The following is a 24,853-nucleotide window of genomic DNA, read 5'->3' as shown; positions in this document are numbered from 1 at the left end:
GTATGAAGAGGTAGTAGTATTTTCATGACTTGATCAAGGCCACACAAGAAGCCCCTGTTAAAGCTATTTTCACAAGGCAACATTTGCTATGTTTATGCCACTTGCTGATACCACGCTCCATTTCATATATTTTTATGTTTATGTCTATATTTCACACAAGAAAGAGGCATATATCAAGAATACTTCTAAAGCTTCTTGGAAAAATTATACAATAACCTCAAATATATAAAATAGAATACTATTCTGCCACAAGAAAGAAGGAATTCTTGTCCTTTTTGACATGGATGGACCTTGGGCTATTACACTAGGTGAAATAAGCTAGACACTGAAAGGCAAATGCTGTATAACATTACTTATATGAGGAATCTAAAACAGTTGAACTTAGAAATAGAGTAAAATGGAGGTTACCAGGGGCTGGGTATGGGAAAATGGGGAGATATTAGTCAGAGTGCACAAACTTCTAGTTAAAACAAGTTCTTGGGAGCAGATGTACTAGTATAGCAGGGTGGCTAGAGTGAATCATACTGTATTATACACTTTATAATTGCTAAAAGAGTTGATTTTAAATGTTATCACCACAAAAATAGAAAAGGTAATTATTTGAGATGAGAGAGGTGTTAACTAACCTAATTGTGGTAATATTTAAAAATATATACTTGTATAAAATTATCACATTGTACATCCTAAACATATACAACATTACATGTCAATTATATTTCAATAAAGTTTGGAAAATAAATCCTTTCTCCAGTGGGTACTAGCAAAATAAAAACAAAATTTTCACTTGTTTTTAAGGTAAGAATGAAATTGTTTCTATATAAAATGCTTTCCTGACTAATAAAAAGGGAAATAACCAGGAAATTGCAAAAATACTAGAGATTATGTTTTTATAAGAGCTGGAAAATTTGTGAGTTCATTTAATGGAACATGTGATAAGCATAAACATTAACAAGAGAAAAACAACTTCTGGGATAGGTGTTCATCAAATATTTAGCATAAGAACACAGAGCTCTTGAAGATACAAACAGCTTCAAAAAGAGAATATTTGGTATTACTCTCTTTCCAAAATAAAATGAACCAAAAATTTTAAGGCATTGTGGTCATAAAAATATGTCACTTTAAAAACATATAGCCTCCAAAAGTATTAGAAAATGAGTAAGAGATGTTTGATACTACAATGCAGCCTACTCATAATACCTAGACACATAAAAGATTGGTGAAGGGCTTAAAGTCGTAGATTAAAAAAAATATTTGTTTGCATTTCTGCATGCTAAGGAAAGGCATTAAAATTTACTGCAAATACAGTTAGCTAGTAAATCATGGCTGACACATTGCCTATGTCTTAGGTTAGGGAATTTGCCATATTTAACAGTTATATCACTGTGGACTCCATATTTTCAAAGAAATGGATGGTTTTTAGAATGTAGAAACTGTCTTTACTATCCAATGTCTACCTACAAGAACATGGATAAGAATAAAAGGCTAATTTCTTTTCTACAAATTCCCAGTGGGTAAATAAAAATTTCAGTTTCAATAGAAAAATATATCCCCAGTAGTAAAAGAAAAATAAATCCAATTTAAAGCATACACTTAAATACCTATGACCCGATGCATCCTATAGACATATCTACTTCACTAAATAACAGATAAGACATGACACTAGGCAATATTATGCACATTCGTCACGAAAAGACATTGAAAAGATAAACTCTAGAAACAACATGGTTAAATCCAAATAGTGAAGATTATTTAGAAAATAAAAGGTTAAAGAACAAATGGAATCATTTACTTGCTTTTAAGAAAACAATATCAAGAAACATGGGAAAGCATTGAAAACCCAAGCAGGATTGCAAATTTGGGTTAAACAGCAGCAGCAACAATAAAACAAATTTAAGAAACCAAAGACTGATGTGCTGGGGGGGGGGAGCAACTGGGGAAAGGACAGTGGGGGGAAAGAAGACATATGTAATATTTTCAACAATAAAGAATTTAAATTAAAAATAAAATGAATAGATTGTTTAGAGATAATGAGGAAATAACATACAACTAATTTCCCCTGGAATATATAACCCTATAGGTCACTAATCAAGCAGCAGACAGATAGAGGAAAACAGGGTAACCTCTGGGATGTTATAAGCAGAAACCTCATCTGTAAGAGCAAAAAGAACAGTAAGTAAATGATGTTCTATAAATAAATTGACATCCCTAGAAGAACTAATTGCCGTTTCCATACGCACAGAAGTACCTTATCCACATTTCACAAAAACTTAAACTAAAGAAAAAGACAATATATATAAATATATATAATTATTTCATAAAGCTATGCAACATGAAGATAATTTATTTAATGATCAAGTAGAATCACTTATATTTCCCTAACATGTAAGAGTTTCTTTGAAGCAAAAGAGTTGACAAATAGTAGACAGTTCTCAAACTTGAGATATTCAGATATCTCATACTAAATGGGGTTCCTATAACAAAGCATCAATCTTAATACTGACCATATCACCGGTCCTTTCTCACCAGATAGCCAATAGCAAATTTGGCTTGGAGGAGGAGGAGAGAAAATATTTTGAGCTATGTTCCCACAAAACAACAATATTTGACCCATAATAGGATGCTGCTACTACAATATTTTCAGCTGACCTGTAACAGGTACCCCTCGAGCTGACCATGGCATTAGTCTAATGAGTATATAACAAAATCAGACATCAAAGACTTTCATGCAATGAAGATGTATATGAGCCACAGCCCGTTAGAATCCCCAATTCTGGCTAACTAACTCAACAAAGCAGGGTTTAGGAAGAAGAATGGACAAGGGAGTAGAGATAGCTCAGAGTCCTGACTCTCAGCAATCAGACAAAGCTTAGTATCATTCATTTAGATAATTTTGAATAAAAATAAAGAGTACCTTGCCTCTTTTCTTCCTTGTCAAAGTTAATAGCACAAACGATTGTCAAAATTCTAAATATGAAACATTAAATTGTCCATCTAACTACACTGTCATGAGAGAATAAGCGAAGAAGGGATTAGGAAAGAGAAAGTTGGCTTTTACCCTTTTTGAAGTACAAAATGTGAAGGAAAGCAGCAAAACTTCACAGGCAGTGTAAAAGCCAGACACTTTTTATTTAATAAAACAATAGCCCTGTTGCTGTTTACACCATTTCCTTCTTCACAGGGGGCGGGGGAAACCCACACTAACATGACTAAAAGAACACAGGCATCCTCAGGCTCTTGTGATAACTGCTTACGTGACTTGCAGCAAGTGCCTCTTCCTTACTATCTCCCGTTTCTTACATGGCAATCATTTGAACTGAAAGGTCTTCCTTCTAAAGTCAAAATTCTTGACTAGCTAGGTTTGTGAAATGATGTTATGGATATGATTGCTTTCTTAACAATGTAATCATCTGACTCATCCAGTTAGATGGGGTCAGTTGCAGGATTAGTCATTTTATGAGTTTGAAAGTTTTCTCCTTACCATCTCCAAAGTTTTCAAAAAAGAAGAGAAAAAAAAAAAGAAAAGACACAACACTGCACTATTTCTGAGCATTAAGACAGGAGATACATGTGTAAGACCAAAAAAGCTAACTTTTAAAAACATTTTATTTTTAAATAATTTTACAAAAGATTGTGAAACTATAGAGAGTCCCTGCATGCCCTCCACTCAGGTTCCTGTAATGTCAACAACTTACATACCATACATAGCACCGTTATCAAAACCAGGAAATTAACTCTATTACAATATTGTTAACTAAAATAAAAACCTTATTTGAATTTCACCAATTTCCCCCTAATATCCTTTCTATTGCAGGATTTCACATTGTATTTACTTGCTATGTTTCCTCCAATGTGTGACAGTTTCTCAGTCTTTCTTTATCTTTCATGATCTTGATTCATTCTAGCCTTCCTTTTTCCTTTTTAAATTATTTTTTCTGATGATAAGAAACTTTGCTACCTTTATCTATCATCTAGTCACTTATTTGCTGAACCCTAACATCTACATAGAATATTTACATTGCCTGTGAGTAACAGAGTTACTAACTAGAGCCCAATATCAGTGTGCAATTTTGTTTATCTTTAATATAAATATAGCATCCCAAGGCTTCTTTTGACCAATGCCATCATGGTATTATCTTTCCTCATCCTTTTACTTGTAACATTTTTAACTAAAAGATGCAAGGAGAAGAACAGTATGCTACTATTTGTGTAAAAAATTAATAATGGTAGGTATGTATATATTTGCATATATATACATAAAATATCTGTAGGACTAAATATATTGGTTGGGAAATCAACAAATTAGCTGAAAAAATGAGATGAGAGGGAGACCTCACTGCATGTCATTTTATAGTTAAGTTTGAATATTTTTATTGAATGTATTGGAGTGATATTGCTTAATTAAATTATATAGGTTTCAGCTGTACAATTCTGTCATATATAATCTGTATACTGTATTGTGTGTTCACCATCCAAATTCAAATCACTTTCCATCACCATTTATCCCCCCTTTACCTTCCTCTACTTGCCCCTACCCTTTTCCCCTCTTGTACTCACCACACTGTTGTCTGTGTCTATGATTTGTGGGTTTTTTTGCTTAATACCTTCACCTTTTTTATCCAGACCCCAAAATCCCTCCTCTCTGACAGTTTATCATGCTTATTTTTAAAAACATTTTCTTGAGATATTATTCATATACCATAAAGTTCACCTTTTAAAGTGTACAGATCACTGATTTTTAGTACATTCATCAAATTGTACAACCATTACCACTATCTAATTCCAGAATATTTTTTACCCCCCAAATGAAACCTTTTACTCATTAGCAATCACTTTCCACTGCCCCTCACCTCTACCACCAATGCCCCTGGCAGCCACTAATCTTCTTTCTGTCTCTATGGAGTTGTTGATTCTAGATATTTAACATAGATGAAATCACACATGTGGTCTTTCTGAGCTGGCTTTTTTCACTTAGCATAATGTTTTCATAGTTCATCCATATATTCATACTTTGTTCCTTTTTAAAATAAGTAATATTATTTTGTATAAATCCATACTTTATTTATATATTCATCAATTAATAACCAGTTGTTTTTAAATTTTAATTATTAAACTATTTTTCAATTAAAAATTACATTTTAAAAAATAAAAAGAAACAACTTCTTAATAAAAAGGGGAAAAAAGATTTTTAAAAATCATCAAGTAAATAATGTATAAAGAATAATGTATGAAAAAAACTTGGTTGGCACTTTGCCAGAAAACTCACAAGACTCAGAGAAGATTAAACTAATGGCTAAGATTTATGAAGAGCAAAAGATAAGGAGAAAAAACAGCAGGAAAAAGATACACATCAGGAGAGTCCCAAGAAGCTCATCACAGGACAGGCTAACTGCCCTGAGTTTTACCATGATAAACACACTCCTCCCTGATCTCCTTAAACCCAAGATCTCTCTGACCTCATCCCCTACAGCTCTCCCCCTTCATCCCTTTGCTCCTCCCACCCCAGTAATCTTGAATTTCCTCAAACACACCAGGTTTATTCTTGCTTCAGGGCTATTGCTGTTGCTGTTCTCTTTGCCTGGAATGTTCTCAGAAATCTTCATAGCTCACTCCCTCACTTCCTTTATGCATCTCCTCAAACATCACCTCATTAGAGAGGCCTTCCTGAGTATTTTATTTGAAAGAACAGCAGCTGCTGCTCTCTGTGTTCTTTCCTTGCTTCATTTTCCTTCACACCTAATAATATGTCATTAACCTCAACAGTTATTTCTTTTTTGCCTGACCATCCCCCAGTTAGACTGTTCCATGGTGTCAGGGACTGTTTCTAGTTCATTGCTAGATACCATGACTAGCACAATGCCTGGCACACAATAGGCACTCAATATGTACCTATCCAGTGAATGAATGAATGAATGAATGAATGAATCAGATATAGATATAGACACTGAGTGGAGAGGGAGAAGGAAGGTATTTGGTTTGCAATAAGATTCCCTATTCTCAGCTCCAGGCTGTAGAGGAAATGCTCAACTAAATTCTTACCTTTAAGACTTGAGTATGCAAACATTATATTTAATATCATAAAATTTATTTAACAGAGATGATTTTCATTTTCCTTAGAGGCTAGCCTTGTCTAATAAAGCGCTCTCTCTCTCTCTCTCTCTCTCTCTCTCTCTCTCTCTCTCTCTCTCTTTCTCTCTCTCTCTCTCTCTTTCTCTAATATTAATAATAATAAGTAATGGATTTGTAAAAGAATATACAAACAATGCAGAAAGGACTACAGTAGAAAGTGAAGGTCCTCTGGACTGGAGGTTAGAAGGGAGGAGGAGCATGCTTATTATAACAGGGACAGATGAAACAGTGGCTGCCTCAGAGTAGCTGTGTCAATAGGGCTCATAAAATGTCCTCAAGGTGTTGAAGAAGATAAATTGATCACATCAAACTGTTGCTCTGCTGTTTATGTTTTTTGCCTATTTTACTAAGAAAATATTTTTAAAACATTTTTATTGATGTCAGAGAGGAAAGGAAAGAGAGCAATAGAAACATCAATGAGGAGAGGTAACTATTGATTGGCTGCCTTCTGCATGCCCCCTACCGGGAACTGAGCCTGCAACCTAGGCATGTGCCTTGACAGGGAATCAAACTGTGACCTGCTGGTTCATAGGTCAGCGTTCAACCATTGAGCCATACCAGCTGAGCAAGAAAATATTCTTTAATGTTTGTGTTTTTTATTCATAAAATTCATTGTATATTAAAATAATCTGTCATGTGTGTCACAATTTTTTTCCAAATTATTGCTTATCTTCTAACTGTAGTGTTTTATGCCATTCAGAAATTATTTTTATTGTGTGGTCCATTTTAATAATCCTTTGCCTTTATTGGTTCTACCTTTGATAGAATGCTTAGAAGATCTTCCCCACACATGATTATGTGTCCACCTACACATTATCATAGTACTGTCATGATTTAATTTTGTTCTTCATGTTTAAATTTTCAGGACATCCAGAATTTATTTTTTGAAAGATATTGCTTGAGTGCTTATGATGAATCAAGATCTGTTCTGAGCACCTTACTTGGATCATCTCATTTGAATGCACCTACAGAGTTAGGTGTAAATAGGTTCTATATTTTCACAAAGGAGGAAACTTGGGGACAAAAAGTTTGGTTACTTATCCAAGACCACACAGCTGATGAAACCTGGCCCATCCAAAGGTAAAGTTTACACAGGGTGTTGTAAAGATTAGAGTCAGCATGTGAAAAGTTTCTGGTATATAGTAGGCAGTCAATAGAAGGAAAAGTTTATTATTATTCTGACATAGTTATCATAAACATAACTTCTGATGGCTACATATTTTTTAAAGAATGGTATATTTTAAATTAAGCATATTTCTAAAACATTATTCCTTCGCAAGTTGAAAATCCTTTGGGAGTCCATGAAGCAAATTAATCTTATTTTAAAGACACAGTTGTCACTGAAAGAAATTTTGGCCTGGCCCTGGTGGCTCAGGGTTTAGTGTTGACCTATGAACCAGGAGGTCATGGTTCAATTCCTGGTCAGGGTATATGCCTGGACTGTGGACTTGATCCCTGATCATACAAGAGGTAGTCAATCAATGATTCTCTCTCATCATTGATATTTCTATCTCTCTCTCTCCCTTTCCCTTCCTCTCTGAAATCAGTAAAGATGTATTTTTAAAAAGAAAATTTGAAAGAAAATATATGAAGACTTCGATTGGGTAATGGAAGTATATATATTTTTAAAAATAAATTTGTCTCTATATCGCAGTTTTCTAAAAAAGGTGGTTTTTTTTAAAATTTTTCTCATCAAATATCTCCTACAAGAGATCAATATCCAAAATATATAAAGAACTCATACAATTCAACACCAAACAAACAATTCAAATAAAAAAAAATGGGGAGAAGATATGAACAGAAAATTCTCTGAAAAAGACATACAAATGACCAACAGATATATGAAAAGATACTCAGCTTGACTAGGTATTAGGGACACGCAAATCCAAACTACAATTAGATGAGTGGCTTAAAAAGCCGTGGTACATTTACACAATGGAGAACCATGTTGTAAAAAAGTATCTCTTACCTTTGAGAGAGCATGGAGGCACCTGAAAAAGTGTTATGCTAAGTGAAATAAACTAGTCAGACAAGTAGCACATGATTTCACTTATATGTGGAATCTAATGAGCAAAAGAAACTGACAAGCAAAATAAATCCAAAGACATGTAAGCATGCAACATACTGACCAGTCTCAGAGGGAAGGAGAGATGGGAAGAGATTAACCAAAGAACTTATATGCATGTGTGCATAACCCATGGACACAGACAATAGTGCAGCGAAGACCTGGTGAGGGCTGGAGCAGGGTCAATGGGGGAAAAATACGACATCTGTAAAAAAATATTTCAATGAGATGCCACCGGATCCTTGTTCAAATGGCTATTATCAACAAGACAAGTAATAAGTGTTAGAGAGTTTGTGGTAAAAAGGGAACCCTCATTCTCTGCTGATGGGAATGGAAACTGATACAGCCACAATGGAAAACAATACGGAGATTCCTAAAACTATTAAGAATAGTGTTATCATCTGACCAAACAACTGTTCTTCAGGGTATCTACCCCAAAATTTGAAAACATTTATTCATTAATATATGCACACCTGTGTTCATTGTAAATGGCATTATTCACAGTGGCCAGTCAATGATTGGATAAAGAAGACGTGGTACGTATAAACAATGGAATATTACTCAGCTATAGAAAAGATGCAACACTGCCGGTTGTGAAAACATGGATAGATCTTGAGAATGTCATGCTAAGCTAAATAAATCAGTCAGAAAAAGTTAAGAACCATATGATTTCACTCATATGTGGAATGTAAAACTGAAAGCAACAAAAGTTGTCTCTGTCCATAAGTCTTTCGAGTGCTGTTTGAAATGTCCAAAATAGCATTGACCTTTACCAGTTCCTTTTTAAGGTTAGTATCATAAAAGACAGAGATCCTTAAGTAAAATGTTATTTTTCTTGAGTCTAAGGATGACAGGTGCTGCCTTTATGTCTTTATAGTGCAGCACACACCTCTGATGGAGATCAAAAATGGTACTAAATCTTGCATAACCCAGCAACCCTTGGGATTATGTTGCTAAGAGTCTTCTGCTCTTTGTAAATTTTCCCTTAGCAAACTGGGATGAGGTAAATATTCAGTCAAAAGATGATCAAATTTTAAACTAGTGAAAACTGTTGTGACTAGTGATACTAAGCGCAAAATATACTGGTAACAATAGGACAATTTGACCTACAAGGATAGATTCACATTCTTAGGCATATAAAACAGGTTTCACTTGTGAAAATATTATGCTTGTGATCATATGAGATGTTTAAAGATAGTGTGGGACTGTTTTATGGGTGATCCTTACCCAGTCCAAATACTTTAGGAATATATATGGGTTAACATGACTGTTTTTTGACTATGCCAGATGGTAAGACCTTTCCCGATAACTTTTGTTACAAAACTACCCAAAGTGGTGAATGTATTGGGCAGATGTGATGGGTATTGATATGTCATAATGAAATAATGATAGTATTTATATTCTTTCTGGATAACAGATGGCTGATATCACACTGCTTCAGGTATGAAAGGAAAGGCTCAATATATGACATTGTTGAAGCAGAAATACATGAAGATAACATTCTTGACTATTAAAATAATCTCACAGATTTTATGTTGGAATTTTTAATGATGATGCTTTGTTAACTGCCAGGGACATTCACTAAAAATACCAAACCAACTCAATGGTAAACTGTAATATCAAGAATTTGGTGCATAATGAGTTAAGCAATACTTGGGAGTGAATTTTTTTAAATAAATTGTGTCAAGCAGACTAGGCAATTGAGTAAAAAACAGCTGCATATCAACGTAACACAATACTCTTTTATGTAGCTGGAAAATAATCTATGGGCTACACTCTCTAGGGCTCTATCTAAAGATAGTGAAACCTTTATCATTGAACACTCAACATTCACAAAGTGATGGGCGGAGCACTTCAGCGCAATGCACAATTAGCCATCAAGTTTGCCCTCCTTATATTCACAATATTCTCTCATTATGAAGTCAGTATAGGACATATTTATTTTGCCTATTATGAAGGCAAAGAACCATCATCATCTGGTAGAGTACCTACTGTTAAAGGAGTCCTTATAAAAATAAAAAATAAAAACAAAAAGCAACAAAAGCATCAGCCAAAACTCATCAAATGATTGCTTCAATTATTTAACCAGTCATAAAAGAAGAAACAGGTGCATTTTGAAGGTGCTTTAATTATACAAACTCAAGAGGAGGGTAGAAAATATTGCAATAACCATTGAGGTGTGTAATTTGTGTATTATAGATATGATAACAGTACAATCCACATAGATCAATTACCCTCAACTTAGCATACATTTCAAGCATGTCTAGAATAAGGATAATATAAAAGAAGAGAATTGCAAAGCTTTTGTGCAGACATGGAACTGTGACAAATGTGCTATCTAAATAGCAACTTTTTGAAAGGTATTGTATATTTGAAACATTAAGGATTTCATTAAAATTTTATAATGTAATAATAATGCAAATTATATCCTATGTAACTGGTCGTCAGGTATTAACATAATGCAAAATTATATTTTAAACTCTGAATGCAGTGAATAGATAGTATATTTTAAATAAGAGGTTTATTAATACTTATTGGCTATTATCTATGTAGTTTCTGAATTAAGTATTTTCCAAGCTTTGAAGTGATAGTACAGTATGCATTTTGTTAACAATCACTTTCTATATTACTTTTCCTCAAAATGTTTCCTTTGTGGCACTTTATTGCCGTTAAGTGGAAGAACTGGTTTGAACTGTAACAATGATTAGGAACATCACATGTCTCCTTTCACCAGATGCCTGGGAATATAGACATTACAAAACCTGAAAGGAACTCTATGTCAAAGAGTAAACCATAAAAACAGTGATACTTAGTTTGAAGAACTAACATGACACTCAGGCAACTAGATTTGGGCATATAGATTTGAAACGTGTACCGGTATATCTTTTTAAATAATAAACACTGACTTAATAGAACTGTTTTTGAAGATTCCTAATAGTAAAAAAAGAAAAGAAAAGAAAAAAAACCTTTCACTTAATTCACTTTTATAATAATAGATGATTTTTTATTTATCTTATCTATTGGAATCTCCACAAATATCATGAAGGATAAGTAGAGAAGAAGATACATCTGTTAGAGATGAAAGAACTCAAGTTGTGTCAGAACCCAAGTTGTGTCAGAACTCAAGTAGCCGAGGTCAATAGTGGGGCTGGGACTGCAACCCAGAGCTCCTGAAAATAAATATGTGAAGTTCCTAGTGCAGTGAAAGATCTTTTTTATGGCCTGGATGAAAGACATATCCCTCCCCGCAGCACCCCCTCCCCTCAACTAACCCAATGCTCTTCCATTACATGGCACTGCCCAGTTCTGCAGCAGATTTAAATAATATATAAAATAACTGTAGATGGAAACTTGAATGAAACTGAAATAAAGAAAATAGAATAAGCCTTTAGTCATAATAATTACTGCAAATAAGAGTAATCCAGACATTCTTAATGGTAGAGATTACCATTCTATCTATGATAACAAGGCTTCATTCTTTAACTGGAATGTTTTGTAACAAAAACTAGTAACTACAAAATAAGTAAAAGTAACTACTCAAGTAATATCACTTGACAAATGTTTTTTGAAGAAAAGAGCACATGAAAGAATACATCTCTATTGGTGAATGCATAAATAAAAATGGTAATGCGGTAAAATTGGTCATGACAAGTATAAAATAATATCAAGACATTGGAAAGTTTTTGCTAAGGTTAATTCATTTTAACACATTTTGAAAAAAATATTTAATGTATCCTAGCAAATCTTACTCATTAAACCAGGAATCTATTCCTTTTTTACTTCTATGCTTTTTCTCCTTGGAATACAATTTTATATTTAGAAATGCTTGGTCAAAAGACATACAAAAATTTTAAGCTTTTTTCTTGCTAAGCTTTAATTTATACATCTTTATCCTTAATTTAAGGATAACTGAGTAAAACATGAAAATCAATACATTTGTTCTGCAATTGTATATGTTTTATTATTACATACTATTTCCTTTGCTTTCATATTTTGTTTATTCTACATATTATTTGGGTTTGTTGGCCTTGGCGATAGGACTTTTCTTACAAATTGTACTGACAAAACTGAGATTGGTCAAATAGCAGTTCAGGAAGATAAAACAAGTGAATTTAGCTTTACAACAATATGTTAAACATTCAAAATATACTTTGACTAAGAAATATTAAGATGTCATCATTTTTTTTTCTGGCTAGTAATATTTTCAGCTTATTCTTTCTGAAAGCTGGCTGGTCCTTGACAAGTGTATTTTGATAACATAATTCAGTAGAGGACTTCTCTAAATTATATGAGGATTATGATCCTTGTACTCAAAACCTAAATTGTACACAAAGAATTACGGCAAGGCTGAAATTTCTCATTCCTACAAAAATTCTTAAATTTTTTTCTTTAAACCTATCTCTCTTTATCAGTGCCTTTGATGGGGTGAACTTTAGTCTGGCTTAGTTGTACAAACACAAGGTCTACATCCTGTCTTAAAAAAACAAACAAAAGAAGAATGTAACCACTTTCATGCTATTATTAACTTGATCAATTTCAAAGCACATCACCTTTCAAAAATAGAAATAAACAGATTGAATTTAAACATTATGCGCATTTAGATGAGACTCACCTTTAAAGAATCAAAACAAGCCACCACACGGCCATTTTCCACATGGCAATCTCTTGGTGGATGGGCAAACTTGCAGTCTACATCAGCACGAGAACAGGTTCCTCTCTGAAATTCTCTACAGACTTCTAAAGTCAGCCACATGGTATCACGAATCAGAGCAACATCAACAGCGGTCATATCAAAGCAAAAATAAAATAAAGTGCACCCTCTCTACCACAGCATTACCGCTGTTGTTAAAAGATTAAAAATGAATTCAAGCTAAATGTAAAGAGATCACAGTTTGCTTTGGTGAAATCTTTCTTCATTAGCACTTAGGTTTTCATTTCCGTAAAATTAGGTCCAGTCAAACAAAAAGCCAATCATACAACAAAAATTGTATCAGAATAACTAAAAACCAAATTAGAAACCAACTTCTAAGAAGGCAACCATAAAGGTTAAAATATTGAGTGTTTTATTTTGTTCTTCTGCCAAAGTTACTTCAAATAACTGGTGGACTTTCAAAAGAATTATGTGGTCTTCAGTTGATGTTTTCAATTATTTTGGCAAAAAGCATATGCTGTTGGCTGTCCTTCAATTTGTGAAATGGTCTCAGTTCAGGGGGAGAAAAGCTTTTCTCCCTATTTTTTGGCTTTAATGACTAAGATTGGTAAGGATGTTACAATTGTAAAAAAAAAATGCTGCAAAATCAGGATGAGGGAAATTGACTATGAAAAACTGAGAATCAAAGAAATAAAAAGAATTAGCACACTAGGTTCTGAGTGGTGGTGGTGGTGGTAAGGAGAGGAGTTTATAAAGAGACAGCTCTAAAGTGGAATCAAAGCGGAAGAGCTTTCAGAAAAGACACCTCAGAAACCTGCAAGGAAAACAAAATAAAATTAGCAAATATCATACAATGTTTCTGATTTAAACTCTAGATTTAGAAAAGAAGTAACTATATCCTATTTAAAACAGGAAGCATCTAAATACTGACAGTGCAATACACTTCAATTAGCCATTGTCAATAAAATGTGAATTTCCCAGTGTAGAATTGTGCATAGTGAAAGGAAGCAAATACTTAGAATCACTGTTGTAATACAAGACTAAGCAACAACCCAATTTTAAAAAGAATTCTTAATTTTGATCTGTTTGGGGTAAGAAATTCATTCTTGGGTCTACTGCACAGAAAATCCCAGAGCCTGACATGAGAGACTCTTACACAGTTATGATGCACCTGTGCCTCTCAAGTTTTTACAGGCTACCACAGACCTGTCTTTTAACTAGCCTTACTACATTCTGATGGAAGGCTCGATTATATGCTCTCAAAATCTAGAAAACAGGAATTGTTAAGAAAATTTATGTTGCTCTATGAGGTAACTCTGTGTGTACTTGATATGTAATTGTTCATGATCACATAAAATGGTCATGACATAACTAGCTATAGACCCACTGAAAATGAGGCAGGATAAAGGCTAGAAATGTAACATGTGTTTCACATAAAGAAATACTTTAAAAAGATGCTGGGTTTTTTCTGTGTATGGTATATTAGTTATTAGTCTCCATGAAGGGATATTGGAACAACTTAGAAAAAGGTTTCTGCATGTACAAATAAGTGAGGCAGAAAGCACTGTTCATTCATACATTCAATATTGTGCAGCTTTAAGGTTTGCATTTTAACCCAGTGACAACAGCAACAAATTCTAGCAATTCCGCTGATAAGGCAGACGAAAGGTTAATTTACTGGCAGTATGCCATGAACACATACTGAAGTAACAAGGATTTTCTAAAGCAAAAGTAAGCACTGAGTATGAGACAAATCAACTAATTGTTAACTTTATCAAAAAAGTAGAATCAATTCTTTAGATTTTTTTAATTTACTTTTTTAAAACAATGTCTTTATAATTTCGTAGAATCAAATTTTCTATTTGTTTTTTCCACATTTAAGATGAAGTTCAATATCACATAATTTTTCAGGTGCCAATGGGAAATTAAGTATCTAGAAAATCCATGTATACTTATCTATTCAAAAGCAAAGGGTGAGTTTCTTGAATCATTCTTTACGGAAATCTTTCTAAAATGTATAATATGTAGCTTTGGCTTCTTAGAAAATATTGAACATAATTTGGCCTCTGGTTGAATGCTTAGGATCACAAATGTCCTGGGAAATATAGTTCTTCTTCGGTGGCAGATGGATATTTGTCACTTCTATTACTTTTTTACTTGAAAATGTATTTATTTATTTTAAAATTTATTTTGCAATCACACCTTACATTCAATTTTATCTTTTTGTGTTAGTTTTTGGTGTACACTGTAGTGGTTAAAATTCTACTCTTACTTGCCATAATATCTGCTATAGTGGACCTTCCAGTTCCCTTCCGTAAAACATAACAGCCAAGCATGCATGTTGAATAAGAGTTACTCAGTCAATGAGGGGCCTCAGGGAGCAAAGTGCAGGGCTTTCATGTAGAAGATCTATGACTGCTCTTATTTGTGTATGGGATCTTTCACAATATGTTCCATAAAGGATCATGCTCTAGAGGGCTAAGGTTGTCAGGCAAATGACCTTTAGAGAAAAATATATATGAAAGTAGCCAGATAAGGGAAATGCAAGTGAAAACCACAGTGTGAGACTACTCTACACCCACTAGGAGGGCTATAACAGACCCAGAGATAAGGAGCCATGGGTCAGACTGTTGGACTTCAAAGGGAGGGTGGGGATAAAAGGGAGAGATCAACCAAAGGACTTATGTACACACATATGAGCCTAACCAGTGGTCAAGGACAATAGGGGAGTGGGGGCATGAGTAGGGGGGCTGGGGGATTGGAATGGGGGGTTGAGGACAAATATGTGATACCTTAATCAATAAAGAAATTAATAAAAGTAAAAATAAAAATATAAACAGAAATGGGGAAGAAATTTGAGTTGTCATACATTGTTGGTGGGAATGTAAAAATGTGTACCTGCTGTGGCATTTTGACAGTTCCTCAAAATGTCAGTTACCATACGACCTAGCACTTCTATGCCTAGGCACACATCAAAAGAATTGAAAGTAAGGTCTCAAATATGTGTACACTTATGTTCATAGCAGCACTATTCACAATAGTTAAAAGGTAGAAAAAAACAAGTGTCTCTCAACAGATGAATGGATATACAAAATGTGATATATCCAAAAAAATGGAATATTATTACATCATCAAAAGGAATAAAGTGCTGATAGATGCTACAACATGAATGGACCTCAAAAAACATTATGCTAAATGGAAGAAGCCAGTCACAGTGGCAACATATTGCATGGTTCAATTTATATTAAATATCCATAGAGTAAAAAAGCAAAGTACTGATTGTGAAGGCCTAGTTAAGGGGAGAAAGAAGAAAAATTACTTAATGTATATGCTATCTCCTTTGGAGATAATGAAAATATTCTGGAATTAGATAGTGATGATAACCCTATTCACTACCTTGTGTACTTTAAGTGAGTGAATTGGATAGTATGTGTATTATATATTAACTAGAGGCCCAGTGCATTAAATTCATGTGTGTGTGTGTGGGGGGAGGGGGGGTTGTCCCTCAGTTCCCAGCCAGCACCTTCTCTAATCTGGGACCCCTTGAGGGATGTCCAACTACCATTCTTCTTACAACACAGGACTGCTTGCTCCAAACTACTCGCTTGCCTTTGCCTGATTGCCCCTAATAGCTTCTGCCTGCCAGCCTGATAACCTCCTAACCACTACCCTGCCAGCCTGATCAACGCCTAACTGCTCCCCTGCCAGCCCAATTGCCCCTAACTGTCCACCCTTGCTGGTCTGATCACCCATAACTGCTCTCCCCTGACAGTCTAGTTGCCCCTAACTGTCCACCCCTGCAGGCCTGGTCCACCCCAACTGCCCTCCACTGCAGTCCTGGTTTCCCCCAACTGCCCTCCTCTGCCAACCTGGTCATCCCTAACTGCCCTCCCTGCTTGCCTGATCACCCAGAACTGCCCTCCCCAACAATCCTGTTACCCCCTAACCGCCCTCCTTTGCTGGCCTGGTCACCCCTAACTGGCCACAACTGCCTTCCACTGAAGGCCATCTTGTGGCGGTCATCTTGTGTCCACATGGGTACAGCCATCTTTGACCACATGGGAGTGGCCATCTTGTGTCTTGGAGTGATGGTCAAATTGCATATTACTCTTTTATGAGATAGGATGACGTTATTGTATTTCTTAAAAGTCTACAGACACATGAAAAAGCCTCATGAGTGTTGAAATTGGCTACACCAATCTTTCTTAGATTCTCATTGGACACAAATTCTATTTAGTGCTACTAAGTTCATTAAGTTCCATATTTTAACTGACTAAGCATATAATGGAAAGTACTATAAAAGTATATATTTTGTGAGTTTTTGAGTTTATATTTAAAGAAAATTTTGACAGCTAAATTACTGTACACAGGCTGCCTAAATACATTTGAAAGAATAATACCTCCCCCAAATTTTACACACACACACACACACACACACACACACACACACACATACACCCCGAGTGGCCAGATTATTATGATCTCTGAGCACATAATAATCTGGCCACTCAGTATATATATTTTAGAGCCCAGGTGCATGAATTCGTGCATTGGTTTGGGCCGGCCAGCCTGGCCAGGGGGAGGGGACATGGATGGGAGGTTGGCTGGCCTGCCTGCTGGTTGAACTCCTGGTTGAAGGGACAATTTGCATATTAGCCTTTTATTATATAAGATATACACTGAGTGGCCAGATTATTATGCTTTCAGAGATCATAATAATCTGGCCACTCAGTGTGTGTGTGTGTGTGTGTGTGTGTGTGTGTGTGTGTGTGTGTGTAATCTGCTCAGAATATAAACAGTGAGGGTATGTAGAAATATTTTTTTCTATTGAATATAAGGGTCCATGAAGTATAGAAACAGATACTAAATAATTTTGAACTTTTACATGAATAATGCATTCAGAAGATGGACTCTGGCCATGCAATTCATGTAAAATAGGGGTAATTGAAGAAGGAATTTTCATGTGTGTTTTTTAACTCAGCCTGTAACCTCTTCTGGGTCCCTAGCCAAATTCTCAAAACACTTCCTTCAGACTGGAACTATTTTTGGAGCTGGCATAGAAAAAGCTAGATGCAACAATTAAAAAGAGCTGTTGTGATGATGGAAAGAATTTCTCTCCTGCAGCTGTGCTTATCTGACTGTGTATAAAATACAGGGAGAATGTTCATTTCCCCTATATTTTAAATAAGATCAACTTTTACAAACAATTCAGTTTTATCTTCACTGCCTTAGATTTGAGTGATAGGAGTACAATTTTGGTTGTTTATATTTTTTAGTCCTCTAATGTAGAGCATAAAGTTTCCATTGCTTAGCACATTTGTATTTGTATAGTATTTGGAATTCACAAGTGGTTTCATTCCATTCATCATTAGAGCTCTAAAAAATACTCAAAAGCAAGAGTGATATCCCCAAAATAACAATGAAGAAAATAAAGCTGGTAGAGGTTACTTATCTGAAGTTAAAAAGCATTAAATGATAGAACCACAAGTAGAGAAAATTATTTTCTAACTCCAAAATTCATGTTTAAACATCAGCAGAGAACTGTAAATAGAGATCATTTCTAATCTCTTATCTCACTTTAGAATCTTAAACAAGAAAAGCCAGTCACTTTTTGTAGTACTCATGACTCTCAAAATTATGTGCATGTCTGTTGTATCACCATTTTCATAATATCCCTGAGTTGTGCTGCACCAACATTTATCCATCATCTGTGATGTGCCAGGCACTGTTCTAGATGTTGATCAAGACTGGTAAGGTCCCTGCTATCACAAAACTCCTTTGCTCATTTAAATAGAATCAACCCAAGCCACTATGCTCAATTAATATTCTACAAAGGAGGTATGAACATACAATGGAGTCAAGACAGTTTCTTCAATAAATGGTGTTGGGAAAATTGAACAGATTCTTGCAAAAAATGAAACTAGACCACCAACTTACACCATACAAAAAAATAAACTAAAAATGGATAAAGGACTTAAACATAAGATGGAAATCTATAAAAATACTAGAGGAATCCACAGGCAGAAAAATCTCAGACATATGCTGAAGTAATTTCTTCACTGATACTGCTCCTAGGGCAATGGAAACTAAAGAGAAAATAAACAAATGGGACTACATCAAAATAAAAAGCTTTTTCACAGGAAAAGAAACCATCAATAAAACAAGAAAGACCACTGTGAGAGAACATATTTGCCAATGTTATCACCAATAAGGGTTTAATCTCCAACATTTACAGGGAACTCATACAACTTAATAAAAGGAAGATAAATAATCCAATAAAAAATGGCAACAGACCTAAATAGCAACTTTTTGAAAGAAAACAGAAAGAAGACCAAGAGACATATGAAAACATGCTCAAAGTCACTAATCATCCTAGAGATGCAAATCAAAACAACAATGTGATACCATCCCACACCTTTCAGAATGGCTATCATCAACAAATCAACAAATGACAAGTACTGGCGAAGATGCGGAGAAAAAGGAACCCTCGTGCATTGCTGGTGGGAATGCAGACTGGCACAGCCACTGAGCTAAACACACACACACACACACACACACACACACACACACAAAAAAAAAAAAAAAAAAAAAAAAAAAAAAAAAAAAAAAAAAAAAAAAAAAAAAAAAAAAAAAAAACCTAAAACTGGAATTCCCATTTGACCCAGTGATTCCACTTCTAGGAATATATCCCATGAAACTAGAAACACCAATTAGAAAAAATATATGCACCCCTATGTTCATAGCAGCACAATTCACCATAGCTAAGATTTTAAGATTTGGAAACAGCTTAAGTGCCCATCAGCAGATGACTGGATCAGAAAACTGTGGGGGTGGGGGGGGGGGAAGAGTTCTTAATATTTGCAACAGCATGGATGAAACTGAAGAGTATTATGCTAAGTGAAATAAGCCAGTCAGAGAAAGATAAATATCACATGATATCGCTCATTTTTGGAATATAGTGAACAACATAAACTGATGAACAAAAACAGATCCAGAGATAGAGAGACATCGATCAAACCTCAGAGAGAAGGTAGGAGAGGGTGGGGGTAAGGGAGATAGATCAACCAAAGGACTTGTTTGCTTACATATAAGCCTAACCAATGGACACAGACAACAGGGCAGTGAGAGCATGAGTGGGGGGATAGGGGAGTAATGGGGGAACAAGGACACATATGTAACACCTTAATCAATAAAGAAAATTTAAACATAAAATAAATAGAGAAGAAACCTAAGGCACAGAAAAGCAAAATGATTATGAGAGTCAATGAAGTTTTAGAAGCACACACTAGATACTCTATTTTCAACCTCAGGCTCTAAATCACCATGTATGGTACATCAAGCACTGTGACATAAGAACACTCTTAAATACTCAAACACTTTTGCATAGAAATTAGTCACCAAAAGGAATACATTGGAATTAGAGATCCCTTTTGAAGAGTGTGGTACTGCTGCCATTTAACATATTGGAAAACAGAGGTGGAGAAAGGGTTAGTAATTTTAACTTGCACAACTTCATGTTGCTGGTAAGTTATCAAACCATGGTTCAAACCCAGCCAGTCTGAGTCCAGAGCCCACCCTCTTAAGCATGTCACAAATACTGTGTCTCTCATGGCATGTATCATATTCTTTCATTATAGCCCTTAACTTTTCTCCATTATTAGATTGTAAATTCCCTGTGGGTAGAAATCATGTCTTACTCAGGTTTGTTAGCACTATCTTCTCAATGGAAGTTAGAGTGCTATAGCATTCTCTAGGATTCTTATTTTGAAAAGTTGAAGATTAAATGGTAATTCAACATGACCCCTTCTGCTGTAGCATGCTAGCAAGGAGTTTTGTCAAATAAGCACCCTCAAGGCTGGCAGAGCTTTGGCCACCTCTATCATTTTGAATCTATTAGACCTGTAAAGTTGCGTTTTTCTCAGAATTTTAGCTTTCAAATGGGAATGTTAATACCTGGGATTCTTGATCTGTAGAGCATGCAGTTTCCATAAGAAATACCTATCCATGCTCATTTGACAGCAATAAGATCTAATCCTGGATTTAGAATAAAAAAATTTGGATTCCAAAATGATTTATGCCTATAACTTTAGATAGTAGATTAATCTTTGAAATAATTTGCTCAACAATCCATGTGATGAAGCCCCAGTGAGCATGGAGGTGGAGAAGACATCATTTTGAGTATTCACAAGTTTTCTCATGGAAGTTGTCTTGGTAAAACAAAAGAAATAAATATTATCTACCAATATACTAGAAACAGTATTATAGCTTATTCCAGAGTTTTTGCCAGGCCACCACCAGCAGCTACTTTTGCACACATTTCCTACATTTTCCTTGTCTCCTCCTTTCTTTTGCTTTCTTTCCACAATCCAGCACATAGCACAAACATTGCCAATGCCTGGTCTAGAAGACACTATTTGTCATATAAAAGAATATATAAAGAAACATTTACCGTATTTTCCGGCATATAAGACGACCCCCCTAATTTTACAGTTAAAACATAGGTTTAGGCCTATATTCGCTGTATAAGACTACCCCCCACTTCAGAGGCAACACCAGTTCTTTTCTTAATAGACCGCCTCTCTGACTCTGGCCAATCTGAGCAGGCTTTTTTTCGTTTCAAAATTTGCCTTATACGCCGGAAAATACGGTATTTAAATGTATTTATCAAACTCCTGAATAAACAACAAAAACAAAGTTTTCTTTCTTTCCATTTTATACTTTCCTTACATTTTTATTACCTTGGAATTTCTTGTGGCCATTTATTTTGGCTCTATGAATGTATGACACACCTGCCACATGCTGCTTGAATTGGCAGGCTAACAAAGTTTCAAAGCTTTCAAGTTTTCATATTTGCTTCAGGTTCTATTTCCCTCACATGTTATCATTAGTGGTCTACTAATACTCGTTCTTTAAGGTATATGAGAGGTGCTTAGCATTGAAGATGAAAACCATGATTTCACAGGAATCCTATGGAAAACTGAGTTTTTTATCCAGAAAAACAAACAAAACCACTCTAAAAATAATGATATTTTGCTTATATGTAGGCTTTTTCATTAAGCTTTTTTTAAGCTTAGTTGCATTTTCCCACAATTTTACCAGAGTACTAAATTTAAGACACCTTTTACAAAAAGCAGATAAGGGAAGATTAAAAAAAAAAATGGTGGCTGAATAAGCAGCAGTATTGTGCAACTCCTCTTAGGACCAGGTCAGAAAAGTGACTAAATGGGAGAACATCCACCCTGAATTAACTAATTAGACACAGCTGAAGAGACAACTTCCAATAAGGAAAGGCAGATGACACCTAGAAAATGCCACTTGCCAGCCATAACCCACGTGGAACCACCACTGTGCCCAGCAGTGAATGGCACAACACCTCCTGTAAGGCTCCCAGACATCTGCAGAGAGCATGCACAAACAGGGTGAGCTCCCACACCAGGCCTCCTCACCAGCCTACTGGGACCCAGGGTCCTAGGATCCAGCTCCAGGATCCCGCAGTGAGTGCAAGCCAGGGGGAATCCCACAACCCTCCCACACTCTGGCCCCATGGACAGCCCTGCTGGGGTGACCTGGAGGAACCACACCTGCTTCACCCTGGCCTGAGTGGCATGACCCATGGCAACCCAGCACATGCCTCACTCAGGACCACAGGGGAGGTCTAACTGTGTGACCTAGAATAACCCATGCCCATTCCACCCTGGCCCCCAGGACAGTCTTACCAGGGCCATCCAGAATAATCCAATGTACATCTCACTCTGGGCCACAGGAGAGCACTGCTGGGGCAACCTGAAGTAAGCCAGGTCATAAAACAGTGCTGCAAGTGCACTGACAGAGGAAACTAGGGTGCCACTCTACCACAAGTGCCAGGGCTGCACAGCAAATTGCATAACAGAGGGCTCTGGGTCCTCACAGGGAGTCACACATCAGAGGAACTGTGCACCTGCTCCCACACAAGCATCTGAAGCAGACAACTGAGGGACCAGATCTATGGGAGAATGGGTACAACTCAGAGAAGAGATAATAAAGGTGTGAGACTCAGGGAAGACCCAGCCTCTGTGCTAATGATTCCTGGACCATTGCCCTGATAGGGTCTTCAACCTCTCAAACCCCAAGCATGGAGCCTAGGTCCAAAAAGAGATAGCAAAAATGGGGAGACAAAGAAAGAACCCCCTAAAGAAGGAAAAGGAGGAATTGCCAGAAAAGGAAATAAATGAAATAAATGCATGCAATATGTCAGAAAAAGAATTCAGAGTAAGGGTCAGACAGTTCATAAACAGGATGGATGAGAAAAATCAACAACTTATGTAAGAATCAAGAGGAAATTACTAATGATACAGATACAATGAAAAGTACAATGGGAGATTTCAACAGTAGACTAGAAGAAATGGAGGAGTGAATTAGTGAGTTAGAAGACAGAGCAGGAAAACACACACAATCTGAATAGCAATTGGAGAAAAATATTAAAAGCCAGGAGGATAGCAGGAGAGCCTAAGGCAGCTTTGAGACAATATGAAATGAAGATATATAATAGGGGTGCCAGAAGGAAAAGAAGAGGAGCAAGAGTAGAAAAGCTATTTGAATAAATAATGGCAGGACAGTTCTCTGATATGGAGAAGGAAAAAGTCACACAAACACAGAATGTGCCCAACAAGTTCAACCCAAAAAAGACCCACACCAAGACACTTTATAATTACAAAGGCAAATATTAACAACAAAGAGAAAATCTTAAAAGGCTGCAAGAGAGAGACAGAGAGAAACCTACAAGGGATCTCCCATTAGATTAGCAAATATTTTCTCAACAGAAACACATCAAGCCAGTAGGGAATGGAATGAAGTATACAAAGTGATGCAAAGCAAGGGACTGAATCCAAGAATACTCTATCCAGCAAGAATATCATTCAAAATTGAAGGGGAAATCAGGAGCTTCCCAGACAAAAACAGGCTAAGGGAGTTTATCACTACCAAGCCAACAATGCAAGAAATGATAAAGGGACTGTTGTAAAAAGAAGAACTAGAAAGGGAAGAAGGAACACAGGCATAAAGAATAAAAATTACTACAAACAAGTACCTATCAATAACAACCTTAAATGTAAGTGGACTAAATACTCCAATCAAAAGACATAGAGTGGCTGAATGGATAAGAAAACATGACCAACATATATGCTGTCTACAGTAGACCCACCTCAGAACAAGAGACTCACACAGACTGAAAGAGAAGGGATGGAAAAATATATTTTAGGCATGGGAGAACGTATTTGCTAATGCAATCTCTGATAAGAGTTTAATCTCCAACATTAACAGAGAAATTATACAACTTAACAAAAGGAAGATAAACAATCCAATAAAAAAATGGGCAAAGGACCGAAATAGATACTTTTCAAAAAAGGATATCCAGAAAGCCAAGATACATATGAAAGCATGCTCAAAGTCACAAATAATCCAAAAGATGCAAATCACACAACAATGAGGTACCACCTCACACCTGTCAGAATGGCTATCATCAACAAATTAACAAATGACAAGTGCTGGACAGGATTTGGTGGAAAAGGAACCCTCCTTCACTGTTGGTGGAAATATAGACTGGTACAGCCATTGTGGAAAACCGTACAGCATTTCTTCAAAACATTAAATTGTCTTTTGACCCAATAATATCATTGTTAAGAATATATCCCAAGAAAACAGAAACACCAATCAGAAAGGATATATGCACCCTCATGTTCATAGCGGCACAATTTATAATAGCTAAGATTTGGAAACAGCCTAAGTGCCCATCAGCAGATGAGTAGATTAGAAAACTATGTTACATCTACACAATGGAATACTATACTGCTGTAAAAAGGAAGGAATTCTTACCATTTGCAACACCCTGGATGAATTGGAGAGCATTATGCTAAGTGAAATAAGCCAGCTGGAGAAAGATAAATATCACATGATCTCACTCATTTGTGGAATATAATGAACAACATAAACTGATGATCAAAAACAGATCCAGATACATAGAAGCATCAAACAGA

The 24,853-nt window shown here is 35.7% G+C and overlaps 1 protein-coding gene across 6 annotated transcripts in view; it reads right to left on the bottom strand.

Moving 5' to 3' along the window:
- The window catches only part of MBNL3 (muscleblind like splicing regulator 3), a 126,153-nt gene that overhangs the window by 55,537 nt on the left and 45,763 nt on the right, over window positions 1-24,853 (bottom strand). For 5 of the 6 annotated variants that reach the window (XM_036443293.2, XM_036443287.2, XM_036443289.2 and 2 more), the window contains exon 2: window positions 12,804-13,656. The exons of the other annotated variant lie outside the window; for it this stretch is intronic. In XM_036443293.2, coding sequence (XP_036299186.1) covers window positions 12,804-12,980 — 177 coding nt within the window. In that variant the 5' untranslated portion in view covers window positions 12,981-13,656. The remainder of the gene's footprint in view (window positions 1-12,803; window positions 13,657-24,853) is intronic. 6 annotated transcript variants of the gene reach the window in all.

This window comes from Pipistrellus kuhlii, unplaced genomic scaffold, assembly GCF_014108245.1.
Source record: "Pipistrellus kuhlii isolate mPipKuh1 unplaced genomic scaffold, mPipKuh1.p scaffold_m20_p_19, whole genome shotgun sequence".
NCBI classification, from domain to species: Eukaryota; Metazoa; Chordata; class Mammalia; order Chiroptera; family Vespertilionidae; genus Pipistrellus; species Pipistrellus kuhlii.
The sequence above is the reverse complement of the archived record's forward strand: the minus strand, read 5'-3'. Positions and strand labels throughout refer to the sequence as shown.